Source organism: Astatotilapia calliptera, chromosome 4 (genome assembly GCF_900246225.1).
Source record: "Astatotilapia calliptera chromosome 4, fAstCal1.2, whole genome shotgun sequence".
Classification (NCBI taxonomy): Eukaryota; Metazoa; Chordata; class Actinopteri; order Cichliformes; family Cichlidae; genus Astatotilapia; species Astatotilapia calliptera.
In genome coordinates this window covers 7,229,092-7,247,039 of record NC_039305.1, presented here as the reverse complement: position 1 = coordinate 7,247,039, position 17,948 = coordinate 7,229,092, and the positions used below count along the sequence as shown (strand labels likewise).

Here is a 17,948-nt window from a genome sequence, read left to right as displayed (position 1 = left end):
TTAAGAAACAGTAACTGAAAGCACCCTGAGAAGAGTTTTGCACCTGATGACCTGAGGGTCCAACTGGGTTATAAACACTAAACAGTCAGAGATGCACTCTGAGAGCAAACCACTGAGTTCTTTATGAACTAATACAGCTCTTCCTGTTGTATTTCTTTGAATTCCACTGCCTGAGGCGAATGCATAGTTCATGCATGGTTCATGATGCTGTTTTGTTTGCTTTAAAGAACAGTAACTAATAACATGAGTGCATCATCTTATCTTTTTAATGATTGTTTGAATTTTTGTTTTTTATTTACACTACAGGGCTTAATAAAACTAAATAACTCTTCAAGTCATTCAGCTTTATGAGATTCATGATTCCTTTGATTTCTTTATTCTAAGAATGAGTTTGATTTCTTGTGACTAAAATGTTGTTTCCCAGTCATGTTTTCACAGTTATTGTAGAAAGATGACCCTAGTATTCCAGTTTTGTTTCCTGTCAGGTTTTATGGCATTTGAGATGTCGGATAAATAGGTTTATGTTTAACTTTTAGTTCAGAATTGCTGTTTTTCAACTCCTACTTAGAGTTTATTTGTGTTTAACTTCTTTAGTCTGTCTTGTCTTCCTATGGTTATACTTAGGGGTGTGAGTGTGTGTAAAAATGATAAGGCATGCGTCACTGGGTGAATGAGACTTGATTTTTATTTAGTTTAGTTCTTTTTTTTTTGTCGTGCATTTGGTTCTTCCTGCACACCCTCCAAACCCATGATTGGGAAGTAAAAGCAACATTTAACCCAATTTGTACATCAAATACACAGTGATTTCTTCACTGATAGACAGATCATGTGACTCCGGACTCCAGTAAGCAGCTGTAATGTGTTTGTCACAGTATGTAAAACTTCCAAGTGTCAAGTGTTTTGCAGATAGCTAAAGTCCTGGGAAGATAATGTGCATTTACACTTGGCATACATCATGAGGCACTAGCAGAAACATAGGTAAAATGTTGTTGTTGTTTTCCATTTGCATGGAATAACCACAATAAGGACTAGGCCACGACTAGAAAAGGGGAAGCCAGTGTCACTAGTGTATCATAGGGCAGTCAGACAAACACTTTGCTTCAGTTGCTGTCTGATTATTCAATAACCCAGACGTCTGGTTTTCCATCATTACAGGCTGCCCTGCTGCCTCCCACAGCAGTCATTAGCTTGTTACAGACAATGCCAATTCCATCCAAAGACTCCATTAGCAATTTAACCACATTAAAGGCAAAGAAGTAACTTTTCATAATGACATTCATAATCTTGTAAAACAACAGAGTTCCTCACCACCGTGTAACCCTGTGCCTGTGTGAAGCCCTCAGGCTCTCTAATGACATAAGATCGTGTTATTAACTTTTAATTATACATATGTCAGGAGTAGAAGGAGAAATTGGCAAATAAATAAATAAAAATAAAAAAGTTCTGTGCAAATTTTTCACATGTCTAAATTGGCTTACACAGGATCAGCTGTGAAGGTCTGTATGTTCTTAAAAATTGGTAAACACAGTTAAAATGTGCATGTGAGAGGACAAAAGCAAATTTATTACAGTTTATTGCAGCAGGGAGGGTGACAGTGGATGAGCGATGGGTTGGAGGAAGCAAAGGATGGAAGGTGTGCAAAGTACTTCCTCCATAAAGTCATGCTATATGCAAATGTAACAAGACAGAGATTCTTTGTTGTGCAACAAGTCACCTTTTAATAACAAATAACTTGCTGGTTATCTGATTCCTCTGTAAAACTGTGTCATTAATGGTGTAATAAAAGACCAAATGTAAGCCTGTTCCTCCATGTCTATACAAGGTGGGACTTTTGCTGAAAGTACACTGAGCTTCCTTTCAGGCTTTTAAGGTCAAGAGGCCGCATGCTGCAAACATCACCAATCTGCATGTTTCCTGCCAGCTTGCATGTTATTCTTTGCAGTGCATTCTCCTTCACGATGCTTTAATAGACAGCAGAATTCATGGCTCCATTTAACACAGCAAGTCTGTCAGGTCCCAAGGCATATAAACAGCCCCAGACCATCACACCTCCACCACCATATTTTACTGTTGCTATGATGTTCCTTTTCTGAAATGCTGTGTTACTTTTACACCAGGCCTCAAACTTTCCAAAGAGTTCAGCTATTTTCTCATCAGTTCACAAAATATTTTCCCAAAAGTTTTGAGTTTCAAATGTGAGATGAGCCTTTGTTCTTTTTGGTCAGCAGTGGTTTTCTCCTTGAAATCTCCCATGGATGCCATTTTTGCTCAGTCTGTTTCTTATTGTTGTATCACGAACTCTGACCTTAACTGAGACAAGTGAAGCCTGCGGTTCTTTAATGTTGTTCTGGGTTCTTTTATGTCCTCCTGGATGAGTTGTCGATGTGTTCTTGAAGTAAGTTTAGTAGGCTGATCACTCCTGGGAATGTTCACCACTGTTCCAAGTTTTCTCCACTGTGGTTCACTGGAGCCTTAGAAATAACTTTGTAACTCTTTCCAGGCTGATAAATGTCAGTGACTTTGTTTCTCGGGTGTTTCTTTAGATCATGACGTAATGTGTTGCTTTTTAAACTCTTTTGGCCTGGTTCACTTTGTATTTACTCAGGCTATCTTTGTCTAATATTTACAATTTGTTTAATGATCTGAAACATGTAAATGTGACAAATATCCGAAACTCTAGGAAATCAGGAAGGGGGCAAACACTTTTTCACACCACTGTATACATCAAATGGGGACACAATATATTTCCAGAGTTTCAGAAACACAACCAAAACACCAAAATAAACAAAACAAAGAAATAATCTTTATGTCCAAGCAAATTAATCATAGCATCTTACTTATCAACAATTACATGACATGCATGAAATATTACTTATCTTATCAACACAAGGGGAAGTCCCAGTGATTCTGGTGTTGGTGGTGGTGATAAGCGTGCAGTAGTAGTAGCCAAATTAGTTATTAGATATTCTGGTTCCAGCTTCTTGTATGTAAAGATTTTTCCATCTTTGTTATAAGCAGTATTTATGTGGGTTGTTGTTTATAAATTCAGGCCATTCGTGCTTATTGTTACTTTTTCTTTTTACTAAATTTTATTCTATTTATTGAAGACATAAATGCTTCAATTGATAACACAATTAACCTAAGGCAAGCTTTTAATGCTAATGACAAAGTCCAGCAGGAATCCAGGAAACTCAGGACTCAGGAAGACAGAATGAATGTAAACACCCCGGCAAGACTAGAAAACCAGACATTGGAAACACAAAGCTGGAAACAAACAGCAAGCATCAGAAAACAAGGAAAAGAGAGGGATGACTCAACAAAGGATCAGGGGAGACAGAGATAACAGACACTAACATGCAAACTTGGCACAGAAGTGCAGAAAGGGGAAAGCTAAGGAAACAATAAGAGAATGTACAAAATAAATCTGAGGCAGAGAACCAAAAACTGACAAAAAGACTCTGGATACTTAGAATAAATAATAATTATCAAACTAAAAACCAAAAGGAATGTTAAATAATAAAAAAGAATTCAAGCCCTCTTGAAAAACCCTCTGTCCAACGCCCAGGACCACGACATTCATAATTAATTCAGGTTTGGAACAACTAAACCTTATTTATTATTTTGATTGTGCTTTTTTCTCCCTAATTGGTTCCATCTGCCGAGGCTTGGCTCAAAACTTTCTCTTGGATGTCATTATGGCCTTTGGGACTTCTTGGTCACTTTATGGAATATTTGGTGGATTTTCTCAAGCTGCAATCCTTTAAATTTAAATTGTCAACTTCCACGGCTGTGACTATTGAATGTCTCCACATGGGAGTGTTGCAGAAGACATGGGCCTTAGGGAGGGAATATTGGGGTCGTGTGGTTTGGAACAGCTGATCCTTGTGCATTCCAAAGCTGTTTAGTGGTTGGTATTTTTATGCCTCAGTGATCTATTGCCTCCCTGTACAGCTCAGAAAAATCACAACCAAAACACAAAATAGTCAAATGATATCAACAGGCAAGCACATCTTGAAAAGGAACAAACAAACACAGATTCCGAGAAACAGTAGTTCACTCTGAAACGCAGTGCACCTGCAGATGCTGTTCATTTAACTGTGGTTAAAAGTTGCGAGAGTGAAACATCTCTGGCAGGTGGTTCAAATCAAACTTTTGAGAAATCCCATGCTGCAACCACTAGATGGCAACAAACCTTGAAAATTAACAAAGTTTATTTGCCCATTTATGGATCAAAATTATGTACACATTTGACAGGTTCATTGAGAACACATGGAAAATCCATCAGTTTGAGCTGGTTTGGGTTGTGGGTCAGTAGAAGTCATAACAGCGGCCTAAGAGAGTTCACTGAAGGATTACTGTTCTTCAGAAAGCAGGAAATAAAATTAATCACAACAGGATTAGTCACGGGGGGAAAGGCATAGGGGATGAAGTTAAATTGTATAGCCACATGGAAAACTAATTTAGAGAGAAACATAACTAAGCAAGTTCCAAAGGATGTGAAACCCATGATCCAAACATGGATCCACAAAAAACAAGCACATTCATACACATTCAGTCAGTGACAATTTTCTGCTTCTTAAGACTTACAAGTATTACAGATTTTATTTACCTTTGTGATTTTTCTCATTTTAATTTTTCTACCACAAACAACTGTAAAAATGAAAAAAACAACAACATATCTTTGTAGAATGCAGTTTCTATACTGAATAAATAAAACGATAGATGGATAGATATGTTGAATTGAATTTAAGGGGTAATTTGCTGGTTCACATTCATGTCCTTGCTCACAAGATAGATATTTGCCCTGTGTATGCATATCAGTGTGTAGGTATGAACATACTTGTGTTTGTGTACATGGGCGACTGACAGGACAGCTACAAGTAAGATGAATATTGCTTTCAATCATTAAACAGAATGCACTGGCCCCCCCGGCCATGAAAATGAATGCTTGTTTACTTTGGAAACATCAGTTTGACAAAACAATCAATTTAAAGGCTACTTTTTTTAACCTTTTAATAACATTTTCTTTTCATCATTAAAATGATAAGCTAATTTTGATTGAATTCTTTTCTACCAAAGTTACCCAGGATGATAAAGGAGGTGAAAATTTAGTGCTTAATAAGTGTGCGACAGTCGTTGAGAGTACTTCTTGCTCTTCTAACTTTCAATGTATAGCATGGTGCAACTTTCAAGTACAATCTAGAATAATACAAAAACAGTAAGCACTGACTGATAGAAAGAAAAAGAGCAGCAGCAGATTCTTATTTCACTACTTAATATACTACTTTTGTAAAATAACTGGGTATAAAATATTACAATTATTACAAACACACACTGCATAGACCACCTCACAATTAACTTTATCCATCCAGGTCCAGAGCTGCATCGTCCTCCACCAACAAACTGCAGTATGGACAAACAACTCAAAGGTTGACTGAGTTGTTTCAGTAATAGTTCTATTTCTGGTAAAAATGCAAAGCTGTCTTTCACAGTGTATACAAATTGATACTGTTAAACATTTTAATTTGCATTACAAGCAACAAGCAAATATGCGGCTTAAACATGTTCACCACTATGCTGTGTGAACATGTAAACTCCACCTATACTGTTTTATCACTGGTGTAACTCTGTTGCAGAGTAAATTAGGAATAAGGCCATATTGTTACAGCTTTGGGAGCCCATTATCACTTTGTGGAAGCTAGAGTAACTTAAATAATACAAGAACTTCTTTCATTGCCACTCTGGGAACTACCGATAGCAGTGGTTAACTTTGGGACCAGCAATGTTGTGCCACCCTGCTGGGTTTTGCTTTTTTTTTTTTTTTTTTTTTTTTTTTTTAAATCAACAGATCCATTTTTATATACATTGAACCAGCACTAAATTAAGTGGAGAAATGCTAAACATCAACTTTCAGCAAAAGAATGTAACCACTTGGCACACATACTTCATAACAGGTGTTATTAAGTATATGCGTTTGGTTTTTATTGCCCATTTATTGAATGTACGTGCACAGACAGATGAATATTTGGTCGCATGTAATAAAACATGTCACCGTGTGTTAAGCCTTCAGGTTTTCTCAATTAAAAGATATTGCTAATGCATTAGTGCAGGGGTGGGCAATTCCAGGCCCTGAGAGCCAGTGTCCTGCAGGTTTTAGATCTCACCTTGGGTCAACACACCTGAATCGCAAGATTAGTTCGTTACCAGGCCTCTGGAGAACTTCAGGACATGTTGAGGAGCTCATTTAGCCATTTAAATCAGCCGTGTTGGTTCAAAGACATCTAAAACCTGCAGGGACACCGGCCGTCGAGGCCTGGAGTTGCCCACCCCTGCATTAATGTCATCATGATGGAAGTAAACACACAAGACTACTGTTGTGTTTATGTACACTTTTATTATCAGCACTTGACAGGTGGCAGTCAGGCAGGACATAAAAAGCCAGATTACTTCTTTGTCTCCTCCTCCTTGGACAAGTTCTTGATGATCTCCTCCTTCTTGGCCTGGAGACGCTCCTCTCGGCGCTTGCGGGCCTCTCTTGTCTTGGAACGACGAGCCTCGGCCTGATCGCTGCAGGACAAACAGGAGAGACACCCGTGTTCATACAGTGCATAATCACAGCCACCACAGCTATTTTACCACAGATGTTTAACATCAGTGTGTTTTCTTTTTAGTTGACTAAATCCTTAAAACTGACACACTAAAGACTGAAAACATCCTTTATGTAAGGGCAGAACAAAAACACTGATCTTTTAGTTCTTCCCTCACAACTGCTAAATTATATAAAGATGCAGGTATAGTCAACACAATCCACAGATCATTAGCATTGCTAACACCCAACAAACAAGACTCCTTCACAGTCGCTATGGAGTTTTTCGAACAAACCGATCTAGCGTAACCAACCCTCTGCACTTAAGCTGCACAGGCAGCAGAGCACTTTCTCTAACAGACTGATTTAGGTTTTTTTGTCACAAGAACAGACACCAGAAATCTTTCAGACCTCAAGCAGTAACTCTCCACAGAGCACATCTGTGTAGCAGATAAATCTCTGCTCTTGTCTGAAGAGCTTTATTTCAACCCTCCACAGCTACTTGTGCTTCTGTATTTATCGAGCCATTTTACTTCAGGTTTTGCCCTGCAGTTGATTTAGATTTTAATTTGCTGAGCTTATTCATTTCTATTTTAGCTTTTCTTTTGACTTTACTGAAATGTTTTGTTTCGTCTTTCTAGACTTTTCGTGGTCAGGGCTTTCAAAACAATCCAGATGCCACAAATAGACGTCACTGTGCCAATTAAAGATGTAAAAATACTTACGCCAGGAGCTTCTTGCGGGCCTTGTCTGCCTTCAGCTTGTGAATGTGCTCCATAAGGATGCGCTTGTTCTTGAACACATTACCCTTAGCTCTCAGGTAGAGGCTGTGGTACCTGAAACGGATCATGTGGAAAATAAATGAAGGGCATCACAATTAAATAAAACAAAAAACAAGAACAACGCCCACCCACACAAAGTGAGGGAAAAGGATTTAAAAGCAAATTCTTTAGCCCAAGAATAATTCTATAAATACCAGCACATTTCACTGAGCTGACTTTATTAACTAAAAATCAACTAGATTTTAGAGTGTTCAGAGAGTCTTTATTTAACCACTGCAGAACCTACATGTGCCTGTCAATCTTCTTGGACTCCCTGTAGCGACGCAGCAGACGACGCAAGATCCTCATGCGGCGCATCCAGGTCAGCTTCTCGGGCATACGAGCGTTGGCAGTACCCTTTCTCTTACCTGGACACACAATAAAGACACATCAAGTACCGATGATAACGCAAACAAAATTTAAATTAGCTTTGTCTTTCAATTTCATCTTAAAAATGTAATCACTTTCTGCTTTGCTTTGCAAGTTTTAACCTACCGTAGCCTGTGTGTCTTCCCTTGCGACGCGCTAGTGTGTTCTTGCGGCAGCGGGCCCTGGAGTGGACCGTAACAGGTTTGCGGATGATAAGACCATCCTTTACCAGTTTACGGATCTGCTGGCCTGAAAATGGAAGAAAATAAAATGAGACGATGGGATGCAATGAATACCACCTTTGTGGTTTCTACCTATCAAAGCAGTGCTGAGTATGATCCTCGGATATCCGCAATTCATTCACCAAGTACAGAAGAGTGTTAACTAATATTAAAAATTTCCACCCCCAAAAAAACCAAACTAGAAAGTAGAACTGCTCCAGAGCGCTTATGCTGCAGTTAAATACTAGATTATGTACATCACTTCATACTCATGTCACTGACTCATATTGGTTTAATATTGCTCCAGTAAAGCAAAAAAAGATCATAATTGTTTTGGTCAACACTGTAATGAATTACTTAACAATCATTAACCTAACAAACTATTAAATTATTGAAATTTTAAAAAATGAAACCAAGATTAAATATTTAGCAGCTCCACCTAAATCCCTTCAGATGGGCGTCTGACATAAAAACTGCCAAATCAAACTGAGGAGGCCTGCTGCGTTAGTTTCCAGTGTTGATACACATTAACACTGGAGTTCACCTGTAAGATTGTGATGTTATAAATTCACTGTGCATCGAGTATGCAGGGCACTTAGTTTATTTAGCTGAGCTGATCCTCTGGCTCAGTTTTGGTCACACACGTGTAGATAACTTTGCATGAGCCGGTGAACTTTTAAACTGAGCCGCTAACAAGGCGTTAAGGACAAACTACAAAACTACTTTTTGTTCTGCTTACGGGAGTTGGCGTTGGCGATCTCGTTGGTCTCATTGGGGTCCAGCCAGACCTTCTTCTTGCCGCAGCGTAGTACGCTGGAGGCCAGCCTCTTCTGGAGCCTGAGCATGCTGCGGGAGGCACAAACAACCACCGGTCAGAATTACAGCTGAGATTAGACCCCCAAAATTTGTTCCTGTAGTCTTAAAAGCAGAATGTCTTTTTAAGGCTGTAAAAGTGTTGTTAACACACCAAAGAATTACGAGAGGATTAGTTAAAAGCTAGCTGTACGGCTAACTACCAGCCGGGCTGACAACATGGCCTCTCCGTCTGCTACATCGTGTTACACAAAGCACCGTAAAAACATGCCATGCTAACTTTGGACAGATCTATAAACTTTATATATTGATAAAAAGGGACTTTGCGTGTCTTAATAAAATGGTACGATACTGAAAGCTGCGCATTTTAACGCTTAAATTTTGACTTTTACTATGGAATCGCCTCGGCTCCTACCTCATGGCTGCTACTTCAGTAGGAAAAGGAAGGCTTCAGAGACGGACCGGAAGATACCATTTCTGAGGAGAGTCCATCTCTGATCTGTGAAACAGCTCGATGTCGACCCATACAATAATGGACATTATTATCACTTTAATTTTTACATAATGATACTATATATCCATATTGGAGCAATAAATACATAGGAAAGTGACAGAGAGAAAGGAAGTCTTTATCGCATTTTAAAAGTTTATACCGGTGACATCCCCTTTTGCCAAATAATGGCACTGCCCAGCATTGCTGCACTGCATTATGGGTGGAGAGGTAATTGGGTGTTTTCTGACGTTACACCACATGACAGCGGTGTTGAGACAAAAACTCGAACAAACCATGAACGTTAAAAAATATTTAAATACATTTTTCTATTCTTAGTTTCACTTTGAATCCTAAAGGTTTGTTTTTCCTTTTAAAAAAATTACAGGACAGCCCCCTTTTATTATCCTGCAAGTGGCGTTGCGTTCGAGTCAATGAAAGGACAACGTAACTAAAATGACAATGACATTTTTTTTAATATTAAAAAATTAATATGACATATAGTAGTATATCATCAAGTCATTAAACGTCTGGAATATTGATGTGGTCATATTAGCAGTTGTTAATCAGTTTCAGCTGCTTTGGTGATAATCAAACCAACAACAGGTGCACTAGACGAGAAGCAATGAGACATAACCCATGAACAGGAATGGTGTTACAGGTCACTGACAATTTTTCACTCCTCATCTTATCTTTTGACTCTTTTTTCAGTAATCTCACATTTGACTAGGGTCAGTGTTAAGACAAACGCAAAACCTGGACCATACCGAAGTGGCACAGGTATGGTCAAGGTTTTGACGTCAAGTCCTCAGGCCACCATCATGAGGAGTATTTGTGATTGCTTAGGCAGAGACATTAACACCAGTGGCCTGCTGAAGATCATTTTGTAGGGCTCTTGCAGTGCTCAATCTGTTGCTTTAACAAAAGACCAGACACTGGTCATTCAGATGGTTTAAGGACCTTCTTCAGTTCTGTCTAGCTCTTCAGAGAGCTATGTTGGGAGAGACTGCAAACCTTCTGGCAATGGCATCCTCTAATGATCCCTGTGCCTCTCACATATCAGAGTAGGTTCACACTGAGCACACGTGATAGATCTGGAAGTGTCTGGAGAAGCTGTGGAGAACGTTATGCTGCCTGTTACATCATTCTTCATGACTGGTTTGGTGGTGGTCAGTGATGTTGTGGAGAGACATATCCATAGAAGAACACACAGTGCTGGTGCAGTAGGTCCTGGGTTCCTCTTGGCGCATAACAACGCCCAACCACGTGGAAACAGTATGCACTCTCACCTGACTTAAATTCAGTTGAACACATCTGGGTCATTATCTTTCTGTCCATCTAAAACCACCAAGTTGCACTCAGACAGTCCAAGATCTCAGTGATGGCTTGGTTCAGATATGGGAGAATATCCAACCAGAATGCATCCTTCATTTATTAGTTTAGCTTTTCTCACAACATTGTCAGGCATGCACACAAACACGTAGGAACCATACAAACTACTGAGTACCATTTTGAGTTGCTGCAATAAAATTTTGACAAAACAGACTAGCCTGAGGTATCGCTGTTCACTTTTATTTTTTATTTTTTCTTGGTTATCTTTGAATTTAGCCCTCTGTAGGTTGATCATTTTCACTGACATCAAACAATGTGGTCTCCTTTTGTTCCATAACCAGTGTAGAAAAATAATTGCTATTTCCAACAAAAAGAAATTGCAAGGAGAAACGTTTCCCATAATATTGCACAAAATATAATTATCTTCACACTGTCTGAACTGTGAGTGATGTAGTGTGAAATTCACCATGTAAAGGTGTAAAAGCCGCTGAGTAAATAATTAACCTGCTGAGTAAAATAGCAAAAGTGTGATTGAGAACCAGGAGTGTCAAGAATGACAAATAAAGATCATTTTCAGCTACTTGAAAACATATAGTTTGAGCTTTGTTATTCTACTAGAAGCAGTCTTTGGAAGATGGGTACACTGTGCTCATAAAGGGATGAACATGGTCAGCAACAATACTCAAGTAGGGTGGTATTTGAATAATGTCTGATGGGCACAAAATGTGCCACAAAGTATCCCCCATACCATCACATCACCGCCAGCAACCTGAACCACTGATATACAGGATGGGCCATTTATATGGATACAGCGTAATAAAATGGGAATGATTGCTGATATGATATTAAAGTCCTGTTTGTGGCACATTAGTATATGTGAGGGGGCAAACTCCTCAAGATGGGTGGTGACCATGGTGGCCATTTAGAAGTCGGCCATCTTGGATACAACTTTGTTTTTTCAATAGGAAGAGGGCCATGTGACACATCAAACTTATTGGTAATGTCACAAGAAAAACAATGGTGTGCTTGGTTTCAACGTAATTTTATTCTTTCATGAGCTATTTACAAGTTTCTCTTTGTTCACAGCCATTGACATGTCGAAGAAGTTAACACGTGAGGAGCGGATCGAAATTGTGTTGATATCTGGTGAACGCACTAACCGAGTCATTGCAGCAGATTTCAATGCAAGACACCCTACGAGACCACCCATCTCCCATGCTACAGTTAGCAAACTGCTTGCTAATATTCGTCCAAAATGCAGCTGCTCACCTTCTTACAGAACCCATAAGCTGAAGCATATCTCCCCTGTTCTGGCCTCCCTTCACTGGCTTCCTTTGTGTCTTTAAGCATTTATTGTATGTTTTTAAACCCCTTAATGGATTAATATTACCTTGCTGATCTTTTAACACTTATATATCAACTTATATATGAGTGTCTTCTTTAAAAATAAAGTTGGTTAGTGAGTGGGATTCTTGTGAATAGACTTACAAAAAATAGCCATCTGATACATTACCATTTGACCGGCCACTTAGTAAGAATGCTGTTATAGTATCCTCTGCTTTTCATCCACACCAGGAGCAGCAGCCCATCACTATGGCAACACTGCAAACCTGTTGTGTGGGTGAATGAGGACCACTTGTGTGACTTCTTCACCTCAGGTAATACGAGTGAAAATCACCATCTGAGGGGGAAGTTCAACACAAAGTACTAGATCATCAACTCTCCTCCTCACTGCAGAGGAATGTGTCATCCAGCAAGAGAGAAAACAATCTATAAACTCCATGAACTTTGTGTTGGGCCACTGTCTGCCCAGGAAGAGAAGCAATATAGCTCATCTGAACTGCCATAGCTTTTGGAGGCCTCGGTGCGTAGTCTCTGTTGTCCTCTGGTGCAAATAACACCCCAGTTTGAGTTACGTTTTTGCTTTGCAGGGGAAACAAAAATGCCTTCCCTTAACAAATATCGAACAAAAGGCTGCTCATTTGCAATGCAATCTTGCATCTAATTAGCATTATTGGAACCTAATGCTTCAAACAAATTATAATAATGCCAATCTTGATTCTATCTAATAATTCAGTAAATGTGCATAGATGTACAATGAGCATCTCTCATTTCTTCTGAATCCACAGCTTAGAATAAATAAGTGTTTCCATAGCATTTGTTCACTCACTCCTGACCGAGACACATTTTCCAATTTAAATCAGCCCTGCACTCTTGCTTCCCTTAAGATTTGAATCCCTGCCATTAAGAGGTGCAATTAATTGGCTGTTGTTATACTTTAACATTTAATGGGTCAAAAAGTATTGATTTGTCTTCTGTAGTATCAACATCACTGAAAGTCTTTCTTCACTGAGCCAGTAAGGAATCTACTGAATCCTCCTATGAGCACCGGGATGCTACAGTGAGTGATATTTTTAATGTTGAAATCATCAGGATGTCAATCATAGTGAGTTTGAACTCCTATTTGTGAGATTTCATTCATATTGTTTATGAAATCATCACTCACATAAAAGGACACAAAAACACAGCAGGCAGAAACCAAAGAGCCGAGAAAATCACCATGTACTGAATTAAAATGTCGTGGCTGCACATTTATTATAGTGTTGATCCTTGTGGAAAAGTAAATGGATACTAGAGCTGACTACCTTGAGCTACCTTGGGTAGCAGTAGAGAGATTAAAAAAAAAAACACGAAAGGCTAGATAGAAAGTCCTGTTCTCCTGCTGCACATTATGTTCTTCTTGAAGGAGGATGTCAGCCAGTTGCTGCAGGAGAGTTAAAGGGACTATTCAGAGACATGACTACCATAATTTCAGTAAATATGTAAAATATGATAAAATATGAATATAAGTAAAATATGATCCGTTTTTGCTCCTTCCTCCTATGCAAAACTGAGCTCAGCGGAAGTATGACCTGCAGCCGCAGAGGACGATCTTGTGAGTGGGCATCAACACTGAATCAGGACGTCACACTGATTTCCCCCCAGAAGGGCTTTATCAAAGACTGCTGCAGGTGTGGGGTTCATTTTCCTTTATGACTGGTTGATACAAGAGGAGGAGGTGGATGAATCATCCCTTTGTTTATTCAGATTTACACGGATATCATCAATGCTCTTGTAACAGTTGCTATCGTAATGCAGTGTATCACCACATGGCGGCGCCTCCTGTCTCACGACTGGTGTCACCCCCTTTTTGTTCTTCTTCGCACTCCTCCTGTAATGGATGCTCCCGTGTGTACGCGGACTAGTGTGCTCTTCAGTAATGTGTGGTAGAGGTAGCACTTATTTTTGATATTGTAAATAAATGAGTACTTTTTGGAAAGTCAGAAGCTGTTGCTCATTCGCTATCCACCTGCACACCTCCGCGGCTGGCTTCATCTCCACCGCACGTTACAACTGGCGCCCGAACTTTTCCCCTTGGACTTCAGACGATTTTTGCATCCCGCCGAGGATTCTTCTCTTCTAGCACGTGAACTGTCTCGGAAATCCCCCAAGTTTTGCGGACGCTTGGACGTTTTCTCCAGTCATGGCCGCAGCCTCAGCTCAGGTGGGACTCGACTAATTTCAGGATACCGCGGTGTGCCGCTGCTCTGCTTGGGAGAAAGAAAAAGAGAGAAGCTGACTCCGCGACGCGAATGGACTCCGTGGATTTGTTATTTGGACGTGCTGTTGGTTTCGTCTTCTAAGGATTAATTCTTCTGTGGAGAGCCTGGACATGAACATTTCTGCTGGCTTTCCATTCCCCTTTCCCTCTGCTGAGACTGACTGTAGCACATTCTGATCTGACTCTTTTACTACTATATCAATAACTACACTGTGCCCTGGAGCGGCTTAATTTTTTTGAAATCACAATGGCACACTGCCCAGATGACTCTGACTCAGACATGGAACTTACCTCGTTACCTATGTGCCAGATAGTTGAAAATGTGACTCCTAGCCTTAGCCAACAAGTGGTGGAGTTAAGAACTGAGGTGAATAAGCTTAGTGATTGTTTACGTGACTCACTGAACATACAGCAGAGTTTACTAAGGCAGTGGGACCAACTCACAATGGGGAGCTCTCCCCCTCCTGCAGTCCCACAGTCTCCTGTTTTCCCAATGGCCACATCGACACCTCATGTTCCTGCGAGAGACAAAACTGAACCCACCAACAGTACCAATCCGTTCCTGCCCAGCAACCCATTTCAACCTACAAATCCTTTTCTCCCATCTCACTCACTTGAGCTCAGCAGCACTTCCAGAGTGATTGCGGCAGCTTTACATCACGCAAAACTGGAGCCTCCTGTGTATGCTGGGGACGGCAAAGTGCAACCTGAGGACTGGTTAAATGCAGTTGGCACATACAAAGCCTCATTGAACCTAACCGATGGGCAATTGCTAAACGAACTGCCACACTTTCTTGCAAAAGAGCCCGGGAAATGGTTCAAGGCATTGAGCTCCCACATCACATCATGGGCTCAATTCTGTCAACTGTTTAAGACAGTTTTTCTGCCCTCCGACAACCAAGAACGCATCCTGAGAGGAATTTTAGATCGTGTTCAGGCTCAGGACGAACCACTCCCAACCTTTGTTGCCCACATGTTGAGTGAGTTTGACAAACTGAAGAGTCCTCCACCTGAAAAAGACAGAATCGACCTAATTAGTAAACATGCTCTTGAAAAATACAGAGTTGCCCTGTATGGCGCTAATGTCACTTCTGTAATGGACCTGCTGCTACGTGCTCATGAGCTTCACTCAGTGCTTGGACCACAAAGACCACAGCCTGCTTTATGTAGCAAAGACAACTATAAGCCTGAACCTTACTGCTTCAAATGCTCTCAGCCAGGGTTCACCACACGCACCTGCCCAAACTGTAACACCCAACCTCATTTGCCACAACGAGCCTCGAACACCGCTAGGCATGGCCCAGTCCAGCCATTGCCGGCACCTGGCCCCTCTGACCCTGGCCATGAAAAGGTGGAATTAAGCAGCACCACATCCCAGCCACAATACAGGCAGTCGGGAAACTACAGGGGGGGGAGGACATTTCACAGAGGCCAACCTTCCCCCAGTTACTAACGGAGCCTCACACGCCCGATTCACTACAGGGTGGACACAGTCTTGGACACTTGGAAGACAATTTTTCACAAGTCCACTGGAATACCCCACTAAGAACGAAAGTGAACTTCAATGCTTCATCTGTGGATGCTACCCTCGACACGGGTGCTTCCCTCTCGGCTGTACGAACAGATCTCATTCAAGTAAATGACTCTTACCCTAGAAACACAAGTGAGTGGAATGGTCCTGCAGTTAACCTCGCCAATAATGCTCCCTGTATCCCTGACGGTGTTATTTGGCTCAATATTGGATTCATGAACAAGAACTTTTACCAGCGTTTTGCAATAATACCAGATTTGTCCTCTCCTTTCATTCTGGGAATGGATTTTATGGCAAGAGCTTCTGTTTCTATTCACATTCCCACTAGAACCGTCTACATTGAGGACATCCCCTGCCCACTCGCAGACGATGAAGAGGACCTTCAAAATGATTACTCACATTCACCTGGAACACTGATGTCTTTGGACTTGGTTCGCTCAGACTTAACAGCCAAACTGTCTGAAGCAAGTCTCTCAGAGAACAACAAGGATGCTTTACTCAATCTGCTCAGCAAGTTTAGCTCCTTGTTTGATGGTCAACTTGGTCGAATGGCTCTCACTGAGCACGCCATAGAGACTGGCAATGCAACACCTGTCAATCTCCCACCCTATCGCACGTCACCTGCTAAGAAACGTGTGATTGAAGAACAAGTACAACAAATGTTGAAGGACAACATCATTGAACCTTCCACAAGCCCTTGGGCAGCTCCTGTAGTCATTGTAAATAGAGCGGCCACGGAACCAAGGTTTTGTGTGGACTTTCGAGGGCTCAACCAAGTTACCCGAAAAGACTCTTATCCCCTGCCTCGTGTAGATGAGTCTTTGGACTTTCTGGCAAGAGGAAAGTTTGTCTCGACATTGGACTTAGCGCGAGGCTATTGGCAGGTTGCTGTAGCAGAGGACTCGAAGCCTAAAACTGCCTTCATCTCTCACTGCGGTCTCTTCCAGTTTCGGGTGCTGCCCTTTGGGCTCTGCAACGCACCTGCAACTTTTCAGAGACTCATGAACTCTGTGCTTGCTGGCCTCATTTACAAAACGTGCGCAGTCTACCTGGATGACATTGTTATCGCCTCACCTACCTTTGAACAGCACTTAGTGGATCTTGAGGAGGTGCTGGGCAGACTCCAGGCTGCTGGCTTGTCATTGAAGCTCAAAAAGTGCCAATTCTGCCTCGATGAATTCACCTTTCTCGGGTACCGCATCACATCATCAGGTGTTAAGCCCGATCCAGACAAAGTAAAGGCGGTTAAGGAGTTTGATACCCCAACCTCAGTGAAACACGTCTGTCAGTTCCTTGGCTTGACTGGCTATTATCGACGCTTCATTCAGAATTATGCCCGCCATGCCGAACCTCTTCACGCCATCACCAGAAAGGACAATGCTTTCCACTGGGACGACAGCTGTCGAAGGGCCATGGACACTTTGAAGGATCATGTCACATCAGCCCCGATCCTGTCATTTCCAGACTTCAACCGTCCCTTTTCCATTCACGCCGATGCATGTGACATTGGTCTTGGGGCAGTGTTGATGCAAAAGGATGACAAGGGTCGTGAGTACGTTGTGGCTTTTGCTAGTCGCTCCCTTCACAAAGCTGAACTCCCCTACTGCACTTCAGAGGAGGAGTGCCTCGCTGTGATATGGGCTCTGGAACACTTCCGCCCGTATGTTGAAGGTGTTCATGTTACTATCTTCACTGACCACAACAGTCTCAGGTGGCTCATGTCTCGTCAAAACCCAACGGGCCGACTCGCCCGCTGGTCACTTCGTTTGCAGGACTTTGATTTCACAATAGTGCACAAACCTGGTGCACAAAACAAAGTTCCCGACGCACTGTCACGCAACCCTTTGCCTCTGACCTGTGTCAGGCCGACTGATCTTTTACCAGATCATGCTGTTATGGGCAGCCTGGACATTCGTACTCTGCCCCCCGTCATTCTGGCTGACCGTTCACAATTGAGACAGCTGCAGTTAGACGATCACGTCACAGGTCCACTCCTCAGAGACATTGAAGCAGACTCTCTGAACAGCTCGGACAATGCCACCTTGTTACAGTATGTTGTGTATGACTCTCTTTTGTATCACAGGGAACCCAAGTCCACATGTGCTTTGCACCCTTTGAAAGAGCTGAAACTGTTTGCCCCTACTTCCATGAGAGGCACCTTGCTGGACTATTACCATGACCACC

At 41.4% G+C, this 17,948-nt stretch overlaps 1 protein-coding gene across 1 annotated transcript; it reads right to left on the bottom strand.

The window, feature by feature from the left end:
• Nucleotides 1-6,374: 6,374 nt before the first annotated feature.
• rpl19 (ribosomal protein L19) lies at nt 6,375-9,310 on the bottom strand. The gene is made up of 6 exons (XM_026164309.1): nt 9,226-9,310; nt 8,737-8,843; nt 7,903-8,025; nt 7,655-7,775; nt 7,312-7,422; nt 6,375-6,567 (listed from the first exon to the last, which is right to left on the bottom strand). The coding sequence occupies exons 1-6, from the start codon at nt 9,228-9,230 to the stop codon at nt 6,444-6,446; spliced, it is 591 nt and encodes a 196-aa protein (XP_026020094.1). The 5' UTR covers nt 9,231-9,310; the 3' UTR covers nt 6,375-6,443.
• Between the last annotated feature and the right edge of the window lie 8,638 nt (nt 9,311-17,948).